The sequence below is a fragment of the Callithrix jacchus genome, chromosome 5, assembly GCF_049354715.1.
Source record: "Callithrix jacchus isolate 240 chromosome 5, calJac240_pri, whole genome shotgun sequence".
NCBI classification, from domain to species: Eukaryota; Metazoa; Chordata; class Mammalia; order Primates; family Cebidae; genus Callithrix; species Callithrix jacchus.
In genome coordinates, this window is record NC_133506.1 from 130,917,396 (window position 1) to 130,938,871 (window position 21,476).

General features: G+C 52.6%; 1 protein-coding gene across 2 annotated transcripts; it reads left to right on the top strand.

Annotated features, from left to right (window-relative positions):
* Positions 1 to 796: 796 nt before the first annotated feature.
* On the top strand, positions 797 to 19,175 carry CDR2L (cerebellar degeneration related protein 2 like). 2 transcript variants are annotated; one of them, XM_002748717.4, is made up of 5 exons: positions 797 to 1,287; positions 12,041 to 12,153; positions 14,424 to 14,572; positions 15,451 to 15,615; positions 16,573 to 19,175. In XM_002748717.4, exons 1-5 carry the CDS (start codon positions 1,209 to 1,211, stop codon positions 17,462 to 17,464), a joined length of 1,398 nt encoding a protein of 465 aa, XP_002748763.2. In that variant the 5' UTR covers positions 797 to 1,208; the 3' UTR covers positions 17,465 to 19,175. The 2 variants fall into 2 exon arrangements, with proteins under 2 accessions (XP_002748763.2, XP_008995975.2); XM_008997727.5 differs by lacking the exon at positions 797 to 1,287 and adding an exon at positions 1,379 to 4,575.
* Positions 19,176 to 21,476: the final 2,301 nt, after the last annotated feature.

Consider the following 21,476-nt stretch of genomic DNA (forward strand, 5'->3'; position numbering starts at 1 on the left):
ATGGATATAATTGGATATAGGATATGGGTCCCAAGGAAAAGAAAACAGAACCTTGAATGCAGGTAAAATACCCTCAAACTTTGCCACTGTAGGCCTGTAGTTTCCAGTCAAAGGCACTTAAACACTCAAGTTCCCAAAGGCAACTGTAAATTTTTATTCATTCAAAGAACGACGATGCAATGTACCAATGACCAGCCTGTTGTTTGTTTTTGTTTGGAAAACGGAGTCTCCCTCTGTCCCCCAGGCTGGAGTGCAATGGCGTGATCTTGGCTTACTGCAACCTCCTCCTCTCGGGTTCAAGCCATTCTCCTGCCTCAGCCTCCCGAGTACCAGGGAATACAGGCATGCGCCACCATGCCCGGCTAACTTTTGTATTTTTAGTGGAGACGGGGTTTCGCCGTGTTGGCCCCGCTGGTCTCAAACTCCTGACCTCGGGCAATCTACCCACCTCGGCCTCCCAAAGAGCTGGGATTACAAGAGTGAGGCACCACATCCGACTGGTGAGCAGCCTGCTCTAGGAGCTGAGTAGCCAGCTGTGAAAAAAAGACAATATTCTTGCTCCCAAGAGATCTAGGAGACGACAACTTCTAAAATAACATAATTTCAGACAAGAGACGTAAACTGAATCGGTAGTGGCGGGAGGACGAAAGGGTTGATCTTGCAATTCCCAGACCGGGACACAAGAGGGTCCCGCCCTCGGCCCCGCCTCCATCTTTGCATACGCCTCCTGATTGGTTGGCGGCGGCCGGCCCCACCCCGCGGAGCGGGGCTCCTCAAGCTGCAGGCGGGCTCCACCGAGATGCAGCGGCGGCTCCGGGTGTCGCCCGGCGGGCCAGGGGCAGCGCGGACTCAAGCCGGGCAGGGGGCGCCCCCCGCGGCACCCGCGCGCTCCTAACGCCCCATACCCGCCTGCGGGCCCGGATCCTCCCTGCCACCGTCCCACCAGCTGTCCCCGCCCCTCCACCCTTTGTGTCGCCGCCGCCCGCCCGGCGCCCCCGGCTCAGCTCCCAGCCGGGCCGGACCGCGGCAACCGGCCAGGCCCTGCGTGGGCGCCCGGCTGGAGGCCGATGGCGAGGGGGCGCGGCGCGGGCGCTGTAGCCCGAGTCCCCTACGCGGGAGGCCCGGCCCGCCTCCGCCGCATTGTCCCGGGCCGTACGACCCGGCCCTGAGCCGCGCCGCCGCAGCACCCGCCAGCCGCCTGCCGGGCCATGCGGAGAGCCGCTGGGATGGAAGACTTCTCCGCAGAGGAAGAGGAGCCCTGGTACGACCAGCAGGATCTGGAGCAGGGTGAGTGCGGGGGTTCCGGGGGCAGGAAGGCGGGGAGCGCCCGGTGACCCCTGTCCGCTTCTCCATTGTTGGGCGCTATCACCCCGGGAGGGGCTGGGCTGGACCCGGCGCGCCCGACTTGGAGGAGCGACGCGTCTGGAGAACCCGGACGTGGAGAGAGGGGGCGCTGCCCGAGAAGACGCGGACCGGACGGGTGGAGACCTGCAAAAGTCGGGGGCAGGGGGCACTCTTCCTATTTTCCCAGACGACAGGGCATCCGTCATCCAGCTCGCCCACCCCGTCCTGGAGGCAGCAACTGCCCAGCCGCCCCTGGTATTGTTAACGGGCCTGAGCACTGGCTCGGAGTCTTTGGAGGCCGGGAGGTGGCTCCTTCGTCATGTTTTGCTGGGAGGGTGGCGCGCGTGTAGAGGGAAGTTATCTCACGACAAAGCCAGCAGCACCAGTCCCTGCCAGGATTTATAAGCTCTAAGACTCCCGGAAAGTTTCCCTAACTTGCTTCCTACTCAGGGAGAAGTGGTGCCGGGTCCTTGCCGGTGAAGAAGCAGAAAGTCGAGTCTTCCATCTGCCTTCGAGAGTCAGGAGTCGCCTAGCCCTCCCCTGCCCGGTCCCCTTGCAAATGGCTCCTGGTTTGGAGGGAGTCAAGGTTCGGGAATTCCGGCCAGTGTTCCAGATGAGGGACAGAGTAAAGAGGGATCCACCTCCGCTGCCCACAGCTGCCATCTGAGGGCCTAATGGGCGACTGCAAGGGGGTTAGAAGCTGGTGATGAGGTGGCTGAAGTGACATCATTGGGAGTGGGGGTGGGGCTGTTGGGACAGGAAGGAGGAGGAGGCCTGCTGGAGTGGAGTTACTACCCTCTCCTCCCCCAAGATGCCTCGTTCTTGGATGGTGAGAGCTGGAAGTGGGGAAGAAATGTGTCCAGGGAGAAGTGACCTTCCCACAGTCTCCAGCAAGCTAGGGGGTTGTGGACACAGGTCTGCTGCAGTCTGTGCCATTGTGGCCTACTGTGGTATGCCCACAGCCTGGTCTCCATCCACAAGGCCCCAGAGGGCTGGCTTTGCCCTCATGTGCAGCAGCTACCCAGATCCTGCAGCCACTGACCTACTTCCCCACAGGGCCAAGCTTGGCTGGCAGATGAGGCTCTATCCTTGTGCTCAGGACCAGGGTTAATCATAGCCTCAGGAGGACCAGGGTGGGACTGGGGATGCTGGGCTAGACCCTGTCATGGTCTGTGCCCTGGACTCTAGCCTCAGCCTCCTTTGCCTGGAATGAGATACAGCCCCCCTCAAACACACACACACACACACACACACACACACACACACATTGTGACAACGCCTGCTCCCATCCTGGGCACTATATTTTTCCAGAACACCTATTAGGCTCCCCGTAAGTACCAGGCACCATCCTGGGAGCTGGGAATAGTCACAGCCCTGACCCTGAAAGTATACCCTGCAGGTGAAGGAGGCAGGCTTGTAACTAACTGCAGGTGGCACAGTATTTTTGTTTTTGTTTTTGTTTTTGTTTTGAGACAGAGTCTTGCTCTGTCACCCAGGCTGGAATGTAATGGTACAATCTCGGCTCACTGCAACCTCCACCTCCTGGGTTCAAGCGATTCTCCTGCTTCAGTCTCCTGAGTAGCTTGGACTACAGGGATGTGTCACCATGCCTGGCTAATTTTTGTATTTTTAGTAGAGACAGGGTTTCACCATGTTGACCAGGCTGGTCTCGAACTCCTGACCTCAAATGATCTGCTTGCCTTCGCCTCCCAAAGTGCTGGGATTACAAGCATGAGCCACTGCACCTGGTGGGTGGCACAGTATTATGGGCAGTGGTGAGGGCTTCCTGGAAGAGGCAGGCTTGGAAGGAAAGATTGGAAGCTGAGTTCTTGAGAAGACGGTTTTCAGGGAGGCTGATGCTAATATTGTTGCTGTCTCACTTAATTCCTGCACCCCTAATGAAGCCTTTGGCACTGTTCCTGGCTCATATATGGAAAAGGAGCCAGGGCGTAGGGGTGGGAGATGTGCAGAGATGTGCAGCTTCTTGAGAAAGAAAGGTATCTGAGACTCCACCTTTGCTGGGGGAGGGATGGGCCCTGCAGACCCCTGCTTCTCTGGCCCTGCTGGTCTGCAGCTGTCGGCCTGGCCTGGCAGCCAAAGGCCAGGAACCAGGAGGGAAAGCAGAAATGAGACAGTCTCAGAAGGAACTGGAGCTTCCCAGCAAAAGCTGGTTGTTTGTTTGCTGTGGGCCAGGTGCTATGCTGAGCCTGAGGACACAGTCTCAGCCCTCAGAGGACTCCACATTCCATTAGAGGAGACAGAAATAGGATCAAACTCACAATGGTGTCAGAGTGTGAGGGGTTCTGCAGCTGTAGGCCCAGCGACAGGGACAGCAGAGACTCAGAAAGGTTTATGCCAAGGCCCTTTTGAGCTGGAGACTCCCCCCCAGGAGAGGGAGGGAAGGAGGCATTTGGAGGAAGGGATGCTTGTAACCAAGTCATGGAGAGATGGCGAGAAGGCTGGAAAGTAAGGAGTGAGGGGCTGAAGGAAGCATCAGACACAGGTACTGAGGCATTCCCATGGGCCCGGCCTGCTCTGTGCCCCAGGGGCCAGGCATGGAGAGCTGGCTGGTGGGACGGAACCAGGGCCAAAGGCCAGCCATATTGGGTGTCAGAGGCCTATTGCATCTCCCAACCCCCAAATTCTCTACCACACAGCTGCTCCCTGGTTGCCTGTGAGTGGCCCAGAAACGGCTTTCTCAGCCAGCCACCTGGTCTCCCCTCCCGTCTGTTTCCTCCTGCCCCAAGGACAGGCCCTGATTCCACTTTCCAGAAGCTTGACTGAAGAGATCCTGTTTGACTTTGGTGCTCTGTCCTGGTGGAAGGCGGCCGTGGGGACAAGCAAGGTCCTAAATTCTCACTGTTCCCTCTGCTCACTGCCACGAGCACCTGTGAAAATAGAAAAAGCCATGAATTATTAAGCACTGGCACTCCGTCTCTCAGCCTGCCTCCCTCCTTCACCTTGGACCAGGCACAGCAGGCCCTGTGAGTTCCTCTTTCCAGGCTGAGAGGCGGCTGCTGAGTCACAGATTTGAAGTCCTTGGCACCCATGTTCCCTGCCTGCCTTGGTGACCTTGAATCCTCGGCCTCAGGAGAGCTCTGACCTGGCAACAGGAGGGGGTCCTGCCTCCACCCCAGTTACCCCAAAGGTGACCTGACCCTGATTCTGTGGACCCAGAGTGGCTGACGGTCATGCCCTGGAGCTGAGAATAGGACCCCACAGCCCTGCCAGGTGGTACTCATGTCTACTACGTGGGGCCCACATCCTTACCTTCATCCTCCCTGTACATATCCCCTGTCCCTTTGCCACCTCTCTGCTCTGAAATCTATGGTGCCCCAGCCAGTGAGGGACAGTGGGATTTCTAGGTTTCTTTTTCCTTTTTTTTTTTTTGAGATGGAGTTTCACTCTTGTTGCCCAGGTTGGAGTGCAATGGCATGATAGCTCACTGCAACCTCTGCCTCTTGGGTGAAAGCTATTCTCCTGCCTCAGGCTCCCAAGTAGCTGGGATTACAGGCATGAGCCACCATACCCGGCTAATTTTGTATTTTTAGTAGAGATGGGGTTTCTCCATGTTGGTTAGGCTGGTCTCAAACTCCCAACCTCAGGTGATCCTCCTGCCTCAGCCTCCCAAAGTGCTGGGATTACAGGCATGAGCCACTGCACCTGGCCTTCTAGGTTTCTTTTCTTTTTATTTTATTTATTTATTTATTTTAATAGAGACAAGGTTTCTCCATGTTGGTCAGGTTGGTCTTGAACTCCCGACCTCAGGTTATCCACCCACCTTGGCCTCCCAAAGTGCTGGGATTACAGGCGTGAGCCACCGCACCTGGCGCCTCTAGGTTTCTTTTCAAAGACAGGCTCTGAGCTCCCCAAACATTCCTTCTTAGGCCTCTGGGGTATTGCTTCATGTAAAACCACTAAATCCTCCTGAAGGAGTCTCCAGAAAACCCTAGGGTCCAGGCAGGGGAAGTGCCAGCCCAGACTTAATGTTTTTTTTTTTTTTTAATTTTGACCTGCATAGTTCAAACCCATAGCCCAGACTTAGCACCTTCCCCAGTTTGGTCCAGTGTGTCCCATTCATCTAGCTGTGACAGGCTGTTACTCCGAGTCCATTTCCTGCCTAGCCAGCTTCCACATTCTCCTGTTCCCAGACCTCTTTCCTCTGAGCCTGGAGCAAGCACCAGCCCTCAGCTAGCTGGTGTCCTCTGCCTAGCACTTGGCTCCACTCAGTACCCTGCTCTACAACTTCTAGACTCTTCCCTGTGAGCTTTGAGCAGCTTAGCTTGCACTGTGATCCAGTTTCCCTAAAATGATCTGAGACCTGCCTCTCCACCCCCAACAACTTCCATTGTTTCTCTTTCTGCCCATCCCTGAATCACTAGCTGGCCCAAGTCGATTCACTGCCTTCAAAGGGCAATCTTTGATGTCTCTGGTGCATAGGGTGGTATACCACCCTGACCTGCCAGCATTAGAAATATAGACACAGCCCAGACACTCACCTGGAAGTGGAGGCAAGACGTTGCACTGCACTTGGCCTTTCTTCCCTTACCTCTGATTGGGTGGCTTTGCACTCTAGTTAAGCTGCAGGGACTCCATGCAGGCCACCCACATAGAGCGTGTCCTCTGACACACCCACGGCAGGAAGTGGAATCAAGTAGCAATGGCCTCTTTGCAGACCATGTAGCAGTTTCCAAGGGAGGAAACATTTAGAAGGGTAGCCCTTTGATCTTTTTCATGTATATCTCAACTAGTGGAAACCATTCAGGGATGAGCTGAATTTCAGCCCCACTATGGAAAACAGGAAGATAGCATGACTCTCTCATCACAAACTGAAGGCAATCTTGCCCAGCTCCTGAGTCCTGAGTTATGCCACACACGTAACATAGCACAGGGCTATAGTTTAATTTTTTTTTTTTTTTTTTTGAGATAGAGTTGTTCCATTGTCCAGGCTGGAGTGCAGTAGCACAATCCTGGCCAACTGCAACCTCCACCTCCCGGCTTCAAGTAACTCTCCTGTTTCAGCCTCCTGAGTAGCTGGGATTACAGGTGTGCACCAGCAGCCCAGCTAATTTATTTTTTTTGTAGAGACAGGGGTCTCACTATATTGCCCAGTTCAACGATCTTTATATCAGACTTCACGCTTTGTATATGCCTACAGACTTTTGCCCAATTTACAGTTAACAAATTCATACAGCATATATCCTCATTCCCTTACTAGGTTTATGTTACATAACTAGTTTTTGGTTTTTTGGTTTTGTTTTAAGATGGAGTCTTGCTCTTGTCACCTGGGCTGGAGGACAATGGTGCAATCTTGGCTCACTGCAACCTCCGCCTCTTGGGTTCAAGCAATTCCCCTGCCTCGGCCTCCTGAATAGCTGGGACTACAGACGCGCACCACCATGCCGGGCTAATTTTTGTATTTTTAGTAGAGACGAGGTTTCCCCATGTTGGCCAGGCTGGTCTCAAACTCCTGATCTTGTGAAACGCCTGCCTTAACCTCCCAGAGTCCTGGGATTACAGGTGTGAGCCACAGCCGCCAGGCGTTAGATACTTAGTTTTTCTTGGCATCCTCATCAGAAAGTTAATTGCTCGAGGCTAAAGTTTCTTATCTATGATTTATGATTTGGTTTCTTTGTTGTTGTTGTTTTAAATGGCTGAGGTAGGTGTTTGGGAAAGCTGCTTTTGTTTTCCCCGGTTAAGTGGCTGCAGCCTTGCTCTAGGATAGGAGCTTTGCACTCCTTCTCCAGAAGACATCAGGACACAGGGCCCTCCTTTGGCTAAAACCCAGCCCTGGAGGCTCCACTTTGGCTGTTTCAAAACCTCACCTCTGTGCACAGGAGCAGACTCCAGATTTGTTCCTGTCAAGCAACTCAGCTTTCTTGTCCAGGTTCGGTGGCTGGTCAGGGCCCTCTGCCTCTCATAAGGCAAAGCCAGTTCTGCAAGTACTGTAGGCCCAAGGCTCTGCCCTCAGCTGCCCACCGAGAGTCACTGCTTGCCCCGCTCACTCGTCCCAAAGGAAAACTTACACCTCAGGTCTAGGTTTCTTTTCAAAGACATCCCTTGGGCTCCCCCACCATTCCTTCTCAGGCCACTGTCCAACGCACAGCAAGGGCTCAGCTGAAACCGTCGTATCTAGGAAGCTTTCTGTTAGGGAGTATAGAGCCCATCCATCCTCCAGGGACCCTAGAACTATCATTATGTCTAAAAAGAGAAAGCAGTAGAGAGCTGGATCCCTGAACCACATCATATTGGCCCCGGTAGAGTTGCCTTTACACATCTTGATCTGATTTACATGGTCAGCCTAGATTGAGAGCTGTTTTAAGAAGCAGCCTCATAAAGTGAAACAGACCAGTGCTTTCCTGGACAGTCTTGACAGGATGCCTCAAGAAGGACTACCTTTTGTCTCAGGAATTCTGTTTCTAGACCTACCTTTTGTTCCAGGTACCTAGGCCTACCCTTTGTTCAAGGAATTCTGTGTCCTAAGGAACTGCTGGGTGATTTGCACAAAATGTTTTGTACAACAAAGTTAGTTAGTTTCTTTCTTTTTTTAAGAGATAGGGTCTTGCTTTGTCTCGCTGGAATGCAGTGGTGCAATCATAGATTACTCTAATTTGAAACTCCTGGACTCAAGCAATCCTCTCACGTCAACCTTCCTAGTCGCTGCAACCACAAACACGCCCCACCATGCCTGGCTAATTTTTACAGTTTTTTTGTAGAGATGAGTCTCGGGCAGGTATGGTGGCTCATGCCTGTAATCCCAGCACTTTGGAGGCTGAGGCAGTGGAGCATGAGGTCAAGAGATCGAAACCATTCTGGTCAACATGGCAAAACCCCTTCTCTACTAAAAATACAAAAATTTGCTGGGCATGGTAGCGCACGCCTGGAGGCTGAGGCAGGAGAATCGCTTGAACCCAGGGGGCGGAGGTTGCAGTGAGCTGAGATTGGGCCACTTCTCTCCAGCCTAGAGACATAGCAAGACTGTCTCAGAAAAAAAAAAAAAAGAGAGAGAGAGAGATGGGGTCTTGCTGTTTCCCAGGCTAGTCTAACTTTTGGCCTCAAGCATCCTCCCATCTCAGCCTCTCAAAGCACTGGAATTATAGGGTATGAACCACTGTGCCCAGTCTACAGTTTGCTTTTTTTTTTTTCTTTTTGAGAGACAAGGTCTCGCTCTGTTCGTCACCCAAGTTGGAGTGCAGTGGCACGATCACAGCTCACCAAATAGCTGGGACAACAAGTGTGTACCACCACACCCAACTAATTTTCTTATTTTTTGTAAAGACATGGTCTCATTATATTGCCCAGGCTGGTCTCGAACTCCTTTGCTAAAACAGTCCTCCCACCTCAGCCTCCTGAAGTGCTGGGATTACAGGCATGAGCCACCATGCCTGGCCTGGCCTATAATTTTTAAATCAGTCTTTTGTTGTTGTTGTTGTTGTTGTTTGTGGTTTTTGTTTTTGTTTTTTTTGATGGGGGGAGGTTATTGGGGATTTTTTGAGACAGGGTCTCTCTCTGTCGCCCAGGCTGGAGTGCAGTGGCACAATCTTGGTTCACTGCAACCTCTGTCTCCCAGGATCAAGTGATCCTCCTGCCTCAGCCTCTTGAGTGTCTGGGACCACAGGCACACACTACCATGCCTGGCTAATTTTTATGTTTTTAGTAGAAACGGAGTTTCACCATGTTGGTAAGGCTGATCTCGAACTCCTGATTTCAAGTGATCCAGCCGCCTTGGCCTCCCAAAGTGCTGGGATTACAGGCATTAGCCATTTCGCCTCACCTAAATCACTAGTTTTTAAACTTTCTGTACCATTTGATTTTTTTTATATCAATTATGCCTTATGAAAAATGTTAAAGATATTTTTAAAAGAAAACAACCTTGTGAACTCAGCCTGAGCCTGCTCTAACAAACTCTTTAAAAACCTCCCTCTCCCACCTTTGTCTCTGGATTAAGCTGCCTAAATCTTTTTTTTTTCCTTAACAGCTTTATTGAGATTTAATTAACACACAATTCGCTCATTCAAAGTGTGCAATTTAATGGTTTTTATTATATTCACAGAGTTGTGCAACCATCACCACAATCAATTTTCTAATATTTTTATCACCCTGCCTCTTTAGAAACAAAAAACAGTGCAAGCACAGCTTCTCATGCCTGTAATCCCAGCGCTTTGGGAGGCCGAGGTGGTTGGGTTGCTTGAGGTCAGGAGTTTGAGATCAGCCTGACCAACATGGTGAAACTCCATCTCTATTAAAAATACAAAGATTAGCTGGACATGGTGGTGGTTGCCTGTAATCCCACCTACTTGGGAGGCTGAGGCAGGAGAATGGCTTGAACCTGAGAGGCAGAGGTTGCAGAGAGCTGAGATTGACCCACTGCTCTCCAGCCTGGGCGACAAAGCAAGGCTCCATCTTAAAAAAAGCAAAAAAGAAACAAAATATAATAAATATATGTAATATACATATGTGTGTTGGGAGGATTGTATCCACTCCAAAATATCTAGGTACCATCACACAACTCAGACCCACAAGAGAATTTTTAGGGATTTTAGTATCTGCCATTTCCTTCTAACTCCTCTCTACCCACCCATCCTCCACAACAACCCGGTAAAAACAGAACAATTCCCTCCCAGCCTTTCTGACATGTGCTCATTTCCCTTGGACTGGGGTCGGGGAGGGAAGGTTCTACAGGTTACAAGCACCAGGGCTGCTGGGGGAAGAGGACGGTTCTGCTGCCCAGGGAAAGGAGAAGGTTTGAGAGAGGGGCACATGTCACTCGGGTCAAATGGTACCCAACCAGAAGGAAAACACCTGGATTCTCCCCCCAGCATGGACATAAGCCAGATGGGTGACCATGGCTAAGTCACCCTGCTGTCCTGCTTGTTATCCATAAAATCAACAAGTTGGGCCAAAGAGTTCTGAATCCTCTTCCAGTTTTAATATTCAGCAAGCCCTTCTGCTCTCTCTGCCTCTCAGCAAGCTCCTATTCACCCCCTTCTTTTTTTTTTTTTTTGAGACGGAGTTTTGCTCTTCTTACCCAGGCTGGAGTGCAATGGAGGCTCAGCTCACCCCAACCTCCACCTCCCGGGTTCAGGCAACTCTCCTGCCTCAGCCTCCTGAGTAGCTGGCATTACAGGCTTGTGCCACCACGCCTGGCTAATTTTTATATTTTTAGTAGAGATGGAGTTTCACCATGTTGGTTGGGCTGGTCTCGAACTCCTGACTTCAAGTGATCCTCCCACCTTTCGCTCCCAAAGTTCTGGGATTACAGGCATGAGCCACTGCACCCAGCCTCCTATTCACCCTTCGAAGTCCAACTCGGAAGCTGCTCGTTTGCCTGAGCCTCCCAGGGAGAGTGAAGCTCTCCCTTGCCTATCACCCCATGGCACCTTACCCATATGTCCATCCATGCTCTTGTCAATCACTCACTCATTCTTCCAAAAAGACAAATTATGCACTGACTCTGCTAGATACTGTCCTGGGACCTGGGGATATTCATGAGCAAAACAGATAAAAATCCCTGCTCCACCACATGCTGTGGCTCACACTTGTAATACCAGCATTTTGAGAGACCAAGGTAGGCGGGGCACTTGAGACCAGGAGTTTGAGACTAGCCTGGGCAATATAACAAGTCCCTGTCTCTACAAAACGTTCTTTTTTTTTTTTTTTTTTTTTTGAGACGGAGTTTCGCTCTTATTACCCAGGCTGGAGTGCAATGGCATGATCTCAGCTCACCGCAACCTCCACCTCTTGGGTTCAAGCAATTCTCCTGCCTCAGCCTCCTGAGTAGCTGGGACTACAGGCACGTGCCACCATGCCCAGCTAATTTGTGTATTATTAGTAGAGACAGGGTTTCACCATGTTGACCAGGATGGTCTCGATCTCTTGGCCTCATGATCCACCCACCTTGGCCTCCCAAAGTGCTGGGATTATAGGGGTGAGCCACCGTGCCTGGCCCAAAAAGTTCTTAAAAATTTTGTACTACCCCTGCAGTCCCAGCAACCAGTATTATAGTTCCACACCTATTCCCAGGCGAGATCATATGCGCTACAGCCTTGAACTGGGCTCAAGGGATCCTATCCCAGGCAGCCCTATTGCACCACCTTTTTTTTTTTTTTTAAATAGAGATGAAGTCTCACTATGTTGCCCTAGGAGGCTGAGGGAGGAGGATTGATTGAGCCCAGGAGCTCAAGGCTGCAGCATAGATGATCACACCTGTGAATACCTACTGCACTCCAGCATGGGCATCATCTCTTAAAAAAAAAAAAAAAATGCAACAGCTGTTGCAAAAAAAAAAAAAAAAACTGCCCCATGAGCTCACAGCTGGTTGGGGAGATGAAGAAGATAAAGGAGTAACTTGCTTGGGAAATTAGATGGTGCTAAGTGCTAAGGAGAAAAATGAAACGGGGGAGAGAATGCAGGGCAGGGAACAGTGTGACTTTGAATCAAGTGTTTGGGGAAAGATCTAAGAAGGTGACAGGCACAGAATTGAAGGAGAAGGGGGAGCAAGTTCTGGCGGTGTCAGGAAAGAACATTCCAGGCAGAAATAACAATCAGTGCAAAGGCTTAGCTCCTGTCTTACCTCTCCTCCCAGGCTGGGAGGCTACCAGTGTCTTGGTTACGTTGGGGTCACCTAGAGAAGATGCTTGTAACATGGATGGGGGTCCTCTTCTTTGTTCTCATGCTCGTGTTTCTCCTGTCCTAGACTTGCACCTAGCTGCGGAGCTGGGGAAGACTCTGCTGGAGAGGAATAAGGAGCTGGAGGGATCCCTGCAGCAGATGTACTCCACCAATGAGGAACAGGTGCAGGAGATCGAGGTGAGGGCCCTGCCTGTGCTTGTCTATACCCCTCAGGAGCCCCTTGGCCTGTGCGTGCCTTTATGCAACTTAGAATAAAGTGCCCTTTGGGAGGCCAAGGTCACGAGGTCAAGAGATTGAGACCATCCTGGCCAACATGGTGAAACCCCATCTCTACTAAAAAATACAAAAATTGGCCGGGCACGGTGGCTCAAGCCTGTAATCCCAGCACTTTGGGAGGCCGAGGCGGGTGGATCACGAGGTCAATAGATCGAGACCATCCTGGTCAACATGGTGAAACCCCGTCTCTACTAAAAATACAAAAAATTAGCTGGGCATGGTGGCGCGTGCCTGTAATCCCAGGTACTCAGGGGGCTGAGGCAGGAGAATTGCCTGAACCCAGGAGGCGGAGGTTGGGGTGAGCCAAGATCTCACCATTGCACTCCAGCCTGGGTAGCAAGAGCGAAACTCTGTCTCAAAAAAAAAAAAAAATTACAAAAATTAGCTGGGCATGGTGGCTCCCAGCTGTAGTCCCAGCTACTTGAGAGGCCGAGGCAGGAGAATTGCTTGAACCCAGGAGGCAGAGATTGCAGTGAGCTGAGATTACGCCACTGAACTCCAGCCTGGCGCCTGGTGACAGAGCAAGATTCTGTCTCAAAAAAAGGAATAAAGTGCCTGCTTATCAGACACAGCCGTGGCCCAATAGCCTGATACAGTTCACAACCATGCTGTCCTATACAAGGATAACATAGGTATCCCAGGCAGCCCTACCGTGCCCTACTGTGTTTTGTTTAGTTTTGTTATGTTTTGTGATGGAGTCTTGCTGCTTTGCCCAGGCTGGCGTGCAGTGGTGCAATCTTGGCTCGCTGCAACCTCCACCTCCCCAATTCAAGCGATTCTCCTGCCTCAGCCTCCTGAGTAGCTGGGATTACAGGTGCACGCCACCACGCCCAGCTAATTTTTGTATTTTTAGTAGAGACGAGGTTTCATCATGTTGGTCAGGCTCATCTTGAACTCCTGACCTAGGGATCCACCCACCTCAGCCTCCCAAAGTGCTGGGATTACAGGTGCGAGCCACTGTGCCCGGCGTTTTTTGTTGTTTTTTTAATAGAGACCAGGTCTTACCATGTTGCCCACACTGAGCTCAAGTGATCCTCCTGCCTCAGCCTCCCAAAGCGCTAGGCTTACAGGCAGGAGCCACCATACCCAGCCTGAACTGCCATTTTTTAGCCCCACACAGCTGAAGACAGACACATCAAAGCAAACTTGTCCTTAAAAGGGGGAGGAGGGGTCAGTCGTGATGGCTCATGCTTGTAATCCCCGCACTTTGGGAGGCCTAGGTGGGTGAATTACTTGAGCCCAGGCAACGTAGCGAAACCTTGTCTGTACAAAAAATACAAAAATTAGCTGGGCATGGTGGCATGCACCTGTGGTCCCATTTACTCAAGAGGCTGAGGTGAGAGGTTTGAGCCTGGAGGCTGAGGCTACAGTGAGCCGTGATTGTGCCACTGCACTCCAGCCTAGGCAACAGAGGGAGACCCTGTCTTAAAAATAAATAAATAAAATAAATTTTTTTTTTTGAGATGGAGTCTCCCTGTGTCACTGAGGCTGGAGTGCAGTGGCACGATCTCAGCTCACTGCAACTTCTGCCTCCCGGGTTCAAGCAATTCTCCTGCCTTAGCCTCCCAAGTAGCTGGGATTACATGTACCTGCCACCACGCCCAGCTAATTTTTGTATTTTGTGGAGACAGCGTTTCACCATGTTGGCCAAGATGGTCTAGATCTCCTGACGTTGTGATCCACCCGCCCCCACTTTCCAAAGTGCCAGGATTACAGGTATGAGCCACCGCTCACAACCTATAAAAGAAATTTAAAAGTTAAAAAAAAAAAAAAAGAGGCCAGTGTGGTGGCTTATGCCTGTAATCCCAGCACTTTGGGAGGCAGAGGCAGGGGATCACTGGAGATCAGCAGTTCAATACCAACCTAGCCAATATGGTGAAACCCTGTCTCTACTGAAAATACAAAAATTGGCCAGCCATGGTGGCAGACACCTATAGTTCCAGCTACTCAGGAGGCTAAGGCATGAAAATCACTTGAACCTGGGAGGCAGAGGTTGCAGTGAGCCGAGATCGTGCCACTGCACTCCAGCCTGGGCATCGGAGCAAGACTCTGTCTCAAAAAAAAAAAAAAGAAAAGAAAAAAGACAAAAAAAGAAGTAGGAGGAGCGTCTAGGCAGAGACATTTGCCCCTGCTCAATCCTAAAAGATTACTCAATGTCCTCCCACCCCCAGTACCTAACCAAGCAGCTGGACACGCTGCGGCACGTGAACGAGCAGCATGCCAAAGTCTATGAGCAGCTGGACCTGACAGCCCGGGACCTGGAGCTGACCAACCACAAGCTGGTGCTGGAGAGTAAGGCTGCCCAGCAGAAGATCCACGGGTGAGGGCCCGGCTGAGGGTTGGGGGCCGGGCGAGGGAGAGCCCAGGGCTGGGTGTACACGTGGGCCTATGGGCTGGTGGGTGTGACTCATGCACTTCTCCCAAGGAACCTGGGATGGAAATCAACTTGCCCTTGTCGATTTTGTGTGATTTTACATTTAGGGCACAACCTTGCTTTAAGCACCAGCTATGCAGCAGGCTCTGTTTTAGACACTGGGGATGCAACAATGGGGAAACAAAAACATCGTCCCACACTGTAAGAGCTCACAGCCTGGAAGAGAAGGCAGGCATGTCAATTTTTTTTTTTTTTTTTTTTTTTTTGAGATGGAGTTTTGTTCTTGTTGCCCAGGTCGGAGTGCAATGGAATGATCTCAGTTCACGTAAACCTCCCAGGTTCAAGCAATTCTCCTGCCTCACCCTCCCGAGTAGCTGGGATTACAGGCATGCGCCGCTACACTAGGCCAATTTTGTATTTTTAGTACACACGGGGTTTCTCCATGTTGGTCAGGCTGGTCTCGAACTCCCAATCTCAGGTGATCAGCCCACCTTGGCCTCCCAAAGTGCTGGGATTACAGGTGTGAGCCACCCCGCCCAGCCGGCATGTAAATATTTTATGGCAGTGCAGGACAATTAGTGATAGAGGAGTGACAAAGAACTGAGGTGGCACAGAGGAGATGCGATCAGCTCGCCTGGTAGGTATAAAAGAAGGGTGGGTCCTTGGGCAGAGAATTCCCCACCCTCCCTCAGACAGCAGCTCAAGGGTACCTGTCTGTCCCCTACCTGCATCCCTCCATCTTCAGGGAGCCAGGGCTGCAGTGAGATGCACTGACCCCATCCCCTTAAAGTCCCTCGTATATGTGTCCACCTCCTCATCCCCAGGCTGACAGAGACCATTGAGTGCCTCCAGGCTCAGGTGGAAGAGCTGCAGGCCCAGGTGGAGCAACTGAGGGGCCTGGAGCAGCTGCGAGTGCTCCGGGAGAAGCGGGAACGCAGGCGTACCATCCATACCTTTCCCTGCCTCAAGGAGCTGTGCACCAGCCCCCGGTAGGTGAGAGTGCTGCTTCGTGTCTGTGGGATTGCCAGCCAGGGGAGGAAGGGGAGGCTGCAGGCAACAGGGGAAATGAGAGTTGGTGCATCATCCAGGCCATCACTTAACGGAAGTAATCCCAGCACTTTGGGAGGCCGAGGCGGGTGGATCACGAGGTCAAGAGATCGAGACCATCCTGGTCAACATGGTGAAAGCCCGTCTCTACTAAAAATTACAAAAAATTAGCTGGGCATGGTGGCACGTGCCTGTAATCCCAGCTACTCAGGAGGCTGAGGCAGGAGAATTGCCTGAACCCAGGGGGCGGAGGTTGCGGTGAGCCGAGATTGCGCCATTGCACTCCAGCCTGGGTAACAAGAGCGAAACTCTGTCTCAAAAAAAAACAAAAACAAAAACAAAAAAAAAAAACATATGTAGTGGGTGTATCAGTAAGGGTCCTGGCAGGAAACAGTCCCTTACACAGAGTAATGGAGAAGTTAAATGAAGAAGAGGTATGGGCAGGGTGTAGGGAAACCACTGAGCGCCCTAGGGTTGCAGCAGAGAGGACCTGCTACAAGTCCTAGGCCTCAAAGAGCAAGGGAGAAGGGAGGTTACCAACACCTAGGCAGCATGGAGAGGGTTGCCTGGCCACCATTAAGCATGGAGAGCCCAGGGAGAATACACCCCACGGCCTCTGTTTCCCCCTCAGACCTCTAGCCGGTGCCTCCCCTCCCATGGACCAAGCTCAGGAAAGAAGGAGGCGACCTGGCAGAGGCGGTCCGTGGTGGTCAGCCTCTGGGGGCAGAGAGCAGGGGGAGAAGGGTGGAGGAGAGTGGAGAGCCCGCGGAGAGGAACAAACAGTATTTCAGCCCAGAGAACAAGAGAGATGTACGCACCCTGGCTGGGCTGCTTGGCCTTGGCCGTGACCACTGCGTCTCCTCCGCCCTCCGCCCCCACCCTCCTTGGCTCCCCACCAGGTGCAAGGATGCTTTCCGCCTGCACAGTTCCTCCCTGGAGCTGGGCCCGCGACCCCTGGAGCAGGAGAACGAGCGGCTGCAAACCCTGGTGGGGGCGCTGCGCTCCCAGGTGAGCCAGGAGCGGCAGCGCAAGGAGCGGGCAGAGCGCGAGTACACAGCGGTGCTGCAGGAGTACTCGGAGCTGGAGCGTCAACTGTGCGAGAAGGAGGCCTGTCGCCTGCGCGTGCAGGAGCTGGAGGCCGAGCTGCTGGAGCTGCAGCAGATGAAGCAGGCCAAGACCTACCTGCTGGGCCCGGACGACCACCTGGCCGAGGCCCTGCTCGCACCTCTCACACAGGCCCCTGAGGCCGACGATCCCCAGCCCGGCCGCGGGGACGACTCGGGTGCCCAGGACGGCGTCTCCTCGCCGGCCGCCTCCCCAGGCCACGTGGTGCGCAAGAGCTGCAGCGACACCGCACTCAACGCCATCGTGGCCAAAGACCCAGCCAGCCGGCACGCAGGCAACCTCACACTGCACGCCAACAGCGTGCGCAAGCGGGGCATGTCCATCCTGCGGGAGGTGGACGAGCAGTACCACGCGCTGCTGGAGAAGTATGAGGAGCTATTGAGCAAGTGCCGGCAGCACGGGGCTGGGGTGCGGCACGCTGGCGTGCAGACCTCGCGTCCCATCTCCCGAGACAGCTCGTGGAGGGACCTGCGGGGGGGTGAAGAGGGCCAGGGGGAGGCCAAGGTGGGCGAGAAGAGCCTGAGCCAGCACGTAGAGGCCGTGGACAAGCGGCTGGAGCAGAGCCAGCCCGAGTACAAGGCACTCTTCAAGGAGATCTTCTCCAGGATCCAGAAGACCAAGGCTGACATCAACGCCACCAAAGTCAAGACGCACAGCAGCAAGTGATCCTTGCTCGACCTGCAGCCTCCCTCAGGGTGGAGGCTGTGGGTCCCTCAGGCCTAGGCGGTGCAGCCTCCAGAGAGCACCCTTTAGCGGCCGGCCACTGCAGCACGCCGCCCCCTGATCCGGAAGCACAGCATGCTCCCTGCTGAGCAGAGGAAGCCCACCTGTCCTGCCTCCCAGGAGCCCTTGGCCACCTCGCGCCAGCCCAAAGGCGCAGCTCAGAGTTCAAAGCCAAATGTCCCCACACCCCCCAGGGATCCCCTAGCTCCCCCGGCCCCCAGCTTCCTGACCCTGCGCCTCACCTTCAAGCAGGCTTCTGAAAGCCAGTCTGGATCAGTTGGCTTTTTAAAATTTTTTGGTTACGTTTGTTTTTTCTTAGAGATTTGCAATGCAAGGTCTCCTTGACCCCTTGCCACAACTGGAAACACTTGAAAGGGGACCCCAGAGCCAGCTGTTTCAGGGGCTTCCTGGACCACCTACTGCTTCTCCCCAGCCCTGATGCGCTGATATTTCCTTAGCACCAGCTGTCCCACCCCCAGGGTCCTGACCAGGTCAGACATGTCCCCTGTCATGCAGAGCAGGAAGCCTCAGCTGGGCCCAGAGTGTCCCTGCCCCAGCCCTGCCAAGGACAGGCTTCTCCCTGGATACCCTGGGCCCACTGCAGATCTGTAGCTACTCAGAGGAGGAGAAGGAGCCCCTCCACAGAGCGGTGCACTGTGTCCCTCAGAGCCGGCCTCCTCGGCTTCCAGCCCCGGAAATCCCTGCCAGGCTTTAAGCCTTCCAAGGGCCGGGACAGTGGGGTGCCCCCATCCCTTCATACCGCCTCCAACTAACTGAGCTTGGCCTCTGCCTCTCCTCTCTGTGCTTGCCCCATCTCAGGGACCATGATGTCTCATTCACTGCACACTCCCCACAGGCCAACCCTGGCACAGGTCATGTCTGCAGCCCCCAGAATGTTCTGGATATGCACTACCAGCCAGTGGTTCCAGTGTCCACTCCTGCCTCCCCTTCACTGGGGACTGGGATTTTCACCCCATGCTGCATCATGTTGAATTGGGATGGGGTTAAGGAACATGTTCCCTCCCTCCCTTCCTCCCATATATTGCCTGCTCTTAACCTCCCACCTTTGTGGGGGGCTTTTGAGGACCCAGCTGGGTCAGGGGTTTTGCTTCAAGATGTCAGAGTCAAGGTTCAGCTAAGAGACACCCATGTCCCCAGCTTGCCCTGAGCAGTCCTCCAGGGCTTCTAGTTCCTTCTGCCACCCTTCCTGAGACCCTAGAAACCAGAGGAGCCATAGAGTCAGCGGAAGGCGGGGGCCCTGGCCTCAGCAGTGGGAGCCCAGTGGAAACCTTCATGCCTTATTTATTTCTAATGGGTAAAGGGGTTTTCTTGCCAAGCATCCCTTACCTCCTGGAAGCACCACCTGCTTTCTGGGCGGCACTGTGATGGGAGCTGGTGGTGACTTTGCGTCCCTCTATACATGCAACTTGGAAACTTTTGTCTTTGGGACTAGGCAGCTCCCTGCCCTCCATGTGTCTCTGTTTTCTGGGGGAGAGGAGTGTGGAAGGGTGGGGGGAAGAGCTCCAACCTGTTTGCTCCCCAGCTCTGTAGTGGCAGACCAGCGTCACTTTGAAGTATACATGAGAGAAATATATTTACAAATGCTTTATTCTCTTCTTTAATAAAAAATGCACCAGTATTCTAAAAGCAGAAATGGCCCATCTCTGTGTATCTCACACACCTGCCTTGCATCACGCCCAGTCACGGGAGAGGGTAGCATCCTGGGTCTCACTTCCCCAAGACAGAACAGCACCAAATAGCAGGCCTTGGCAGAAGTTTCTATATTTATTGTGAACCAGCTAGGGATACATGGTGAACGACTCGGCAGGGCTCCTCTTCCCTTGGAGTTTACATTCTGGTGTGGGGAGATCCACCCAAAATATACAAATAAAAGATAGCATGATGGAAAAATCAGGGCAAGAGGGCAGTGCAATCTCAGCTAGAGCACGTGAACTCAACAGGGTGAACCAAGTTAAAAAAAAAAATCAGCCCAGCGTGGTGGCTCACGCCTGTAATCCCAGCACTTTGGGAGGCTGAGGTGGGTGGATCATGAGGTCAGCAGATCAAGACCATCCTGGCTAAGACAGTGAAATCCTGTCTCTACTAAAAATACCAAAAAAAAAAAAAAAATTAGCCAGGTGTGGTGGCATGTGCCTGTAGTCCCAGCTACTTGGGAGGCTGAGGCAGAAGAATTGCTTGAACCAGGGAGGCAGAGGTTGCAGTGAGCCGAGATCGCACCACTGCACTCCAGCCTGGGTGACAGAGTAAGACTCTGTCTAAAAAAAAAAAAAAAATAGGCCTGGTGCAGTTGCCCATGCCTGTAATCCCAGCTCTTTGGGAGGCCAAAGTGTATCACTTGAGCTCAGAAGTTTGAGACCAGCTTGGGCAACATAGCAAGACCCTCTCTCTACAAAAATGTAGCAGAGCATGGTGGTGTGCACTTGTAATCCCAGCAGCTCAGGAGGCTGAGGTGGGAGGATCATGAGTCTGGGAGGTCAAAGCTGCAGTGACCTATGATCACACCACTGTACTCCAGCTTGGGCAACAGAACAAGACCCTGTCTAAAAAAAAAAAAAGACTTACATAATCATATCTAGGTATACAAATACCGCACATGAAGAGATATACAGTGTTACTAAAATTCCTGGGGGAGGAATTGGCAATTGGGAGAAAATGTCTAAATAGGCTCTTTGAGGTGGGAAGAGGGGGCGATCGTGGGAAAAAAAGATTGAGAAATGCTAATCGAGGATGGTCAGGGCGCTGTTGGAGAGGTGATGATGAAGCTGAAACCTGAAGGCTGGGAAGGAACCAACGGGGAAGACCAGTGCAGGCCCAGGGAGCAGCCAGAGCAGAGGGTGGAGGCCAGCTCCCAAGGGCCCTGCAGGGAGAGCTCAGACCTCCTCAGTGCAATGAGAAGCCACTGCAGGGAGTCCAGGGCCGGACTGACACCCTGAGGGGCCATGAAGGATGGGGAAGCTGACCTGTCCTTGGGGAACCACACATTGATGACACAGGTCAGTCACAGGAATGACAAGAGGGCCATCTCCTAGTGTTTTTCAAGCTGATAATTCCCACATCTCTCTTCCATATACATGAAAAGCTTCACCACCCCCATTCTTCCTCAGTACATAGAGGGGCTCGTCTTCTGGAGAGGTACCCATCACCCAGAATGCACCAGCCTCCCCTTGTTCTGGAGGTGCCGTCGCTCTGTTGGGTCTTCTGTTTTCAATGCAAAATGATAGACCGTGTGCGGTGGCTCACACCTGTAATCCCAGCACATTGGGAGACTGAGGCAGGCAGATCACATGAGGTCAAGAGTTTGAGACCATGGCTAACATGGTGAAACCTGGTCTCTACTAAAAATACAAAAAAAATTAGTCAGGCATGGTGACGTACTCTTTAATCCTAGCTACTTGGGAGGCTGAGGTGGGAGGATCACTTGAACCTGGTAAGTGGAGGTTGCAGTGAGCCAAGATGGCACCACTGCAGTCCAACCTGGGTGACAGAGCGAGCCTCTGTCAAAAAAAAACACAAAAAAACAAAAAACATCGGGGCGGTGCCTCACACCTGTAATCCCAATACTTTGGGAGGCCTAGGTAGGCAAATCACAAAGTCAGGAGTTCAAGACCATCCTGGCCAACATGGTGAAACCCCGTTTCTACTAAAAATACAAAAAATTAGCTGGGTATAGTGGTGGGTGCCTGTAATCCTAGCTACTCGGGAGACTGAGGCAGGATAATCACTTGAACCTGGAAGGTGGAGGTTGCAGTGAGCCAAGATCGCACCGCTAAACTCCAACCTGGGCAACAGAGTGAGACTCGGTCTAAAAAAAAAATGCAAAATGATAATGTTTTTTCAAACTTCCCATGCTCTACCCAGCTCTCTCCAGATTTAGTAATTTCCATCCTGAACTTGAGAATTGCTGTCCAAGCTCAGATATTGGAAGCCTAGATGC

Coding starts and splice junctions, on each gene's coding strand:
- CDR2L (XM_002748717.4), top strand. CDS start 1,209: ATGCGGAGAGCCGCTGGGATGGAAGACTTCTCCGCAGAGGAAGAGGAG. Junction 14,573..15,450: donor GCCCAGCAGAAGATCCACGG/GTGAGGGCCCGG, acceptor CCTCATCCCCAG/GCTGACAGAGACCATTGAGT. Junction 15,616..16,572: donor GAGCTGTGCACCAGCCCCCG/GTAGGTGAGAGT, acceptor GCTCCCCACCAG/GTGCAAGGATGCTTTCCGCC.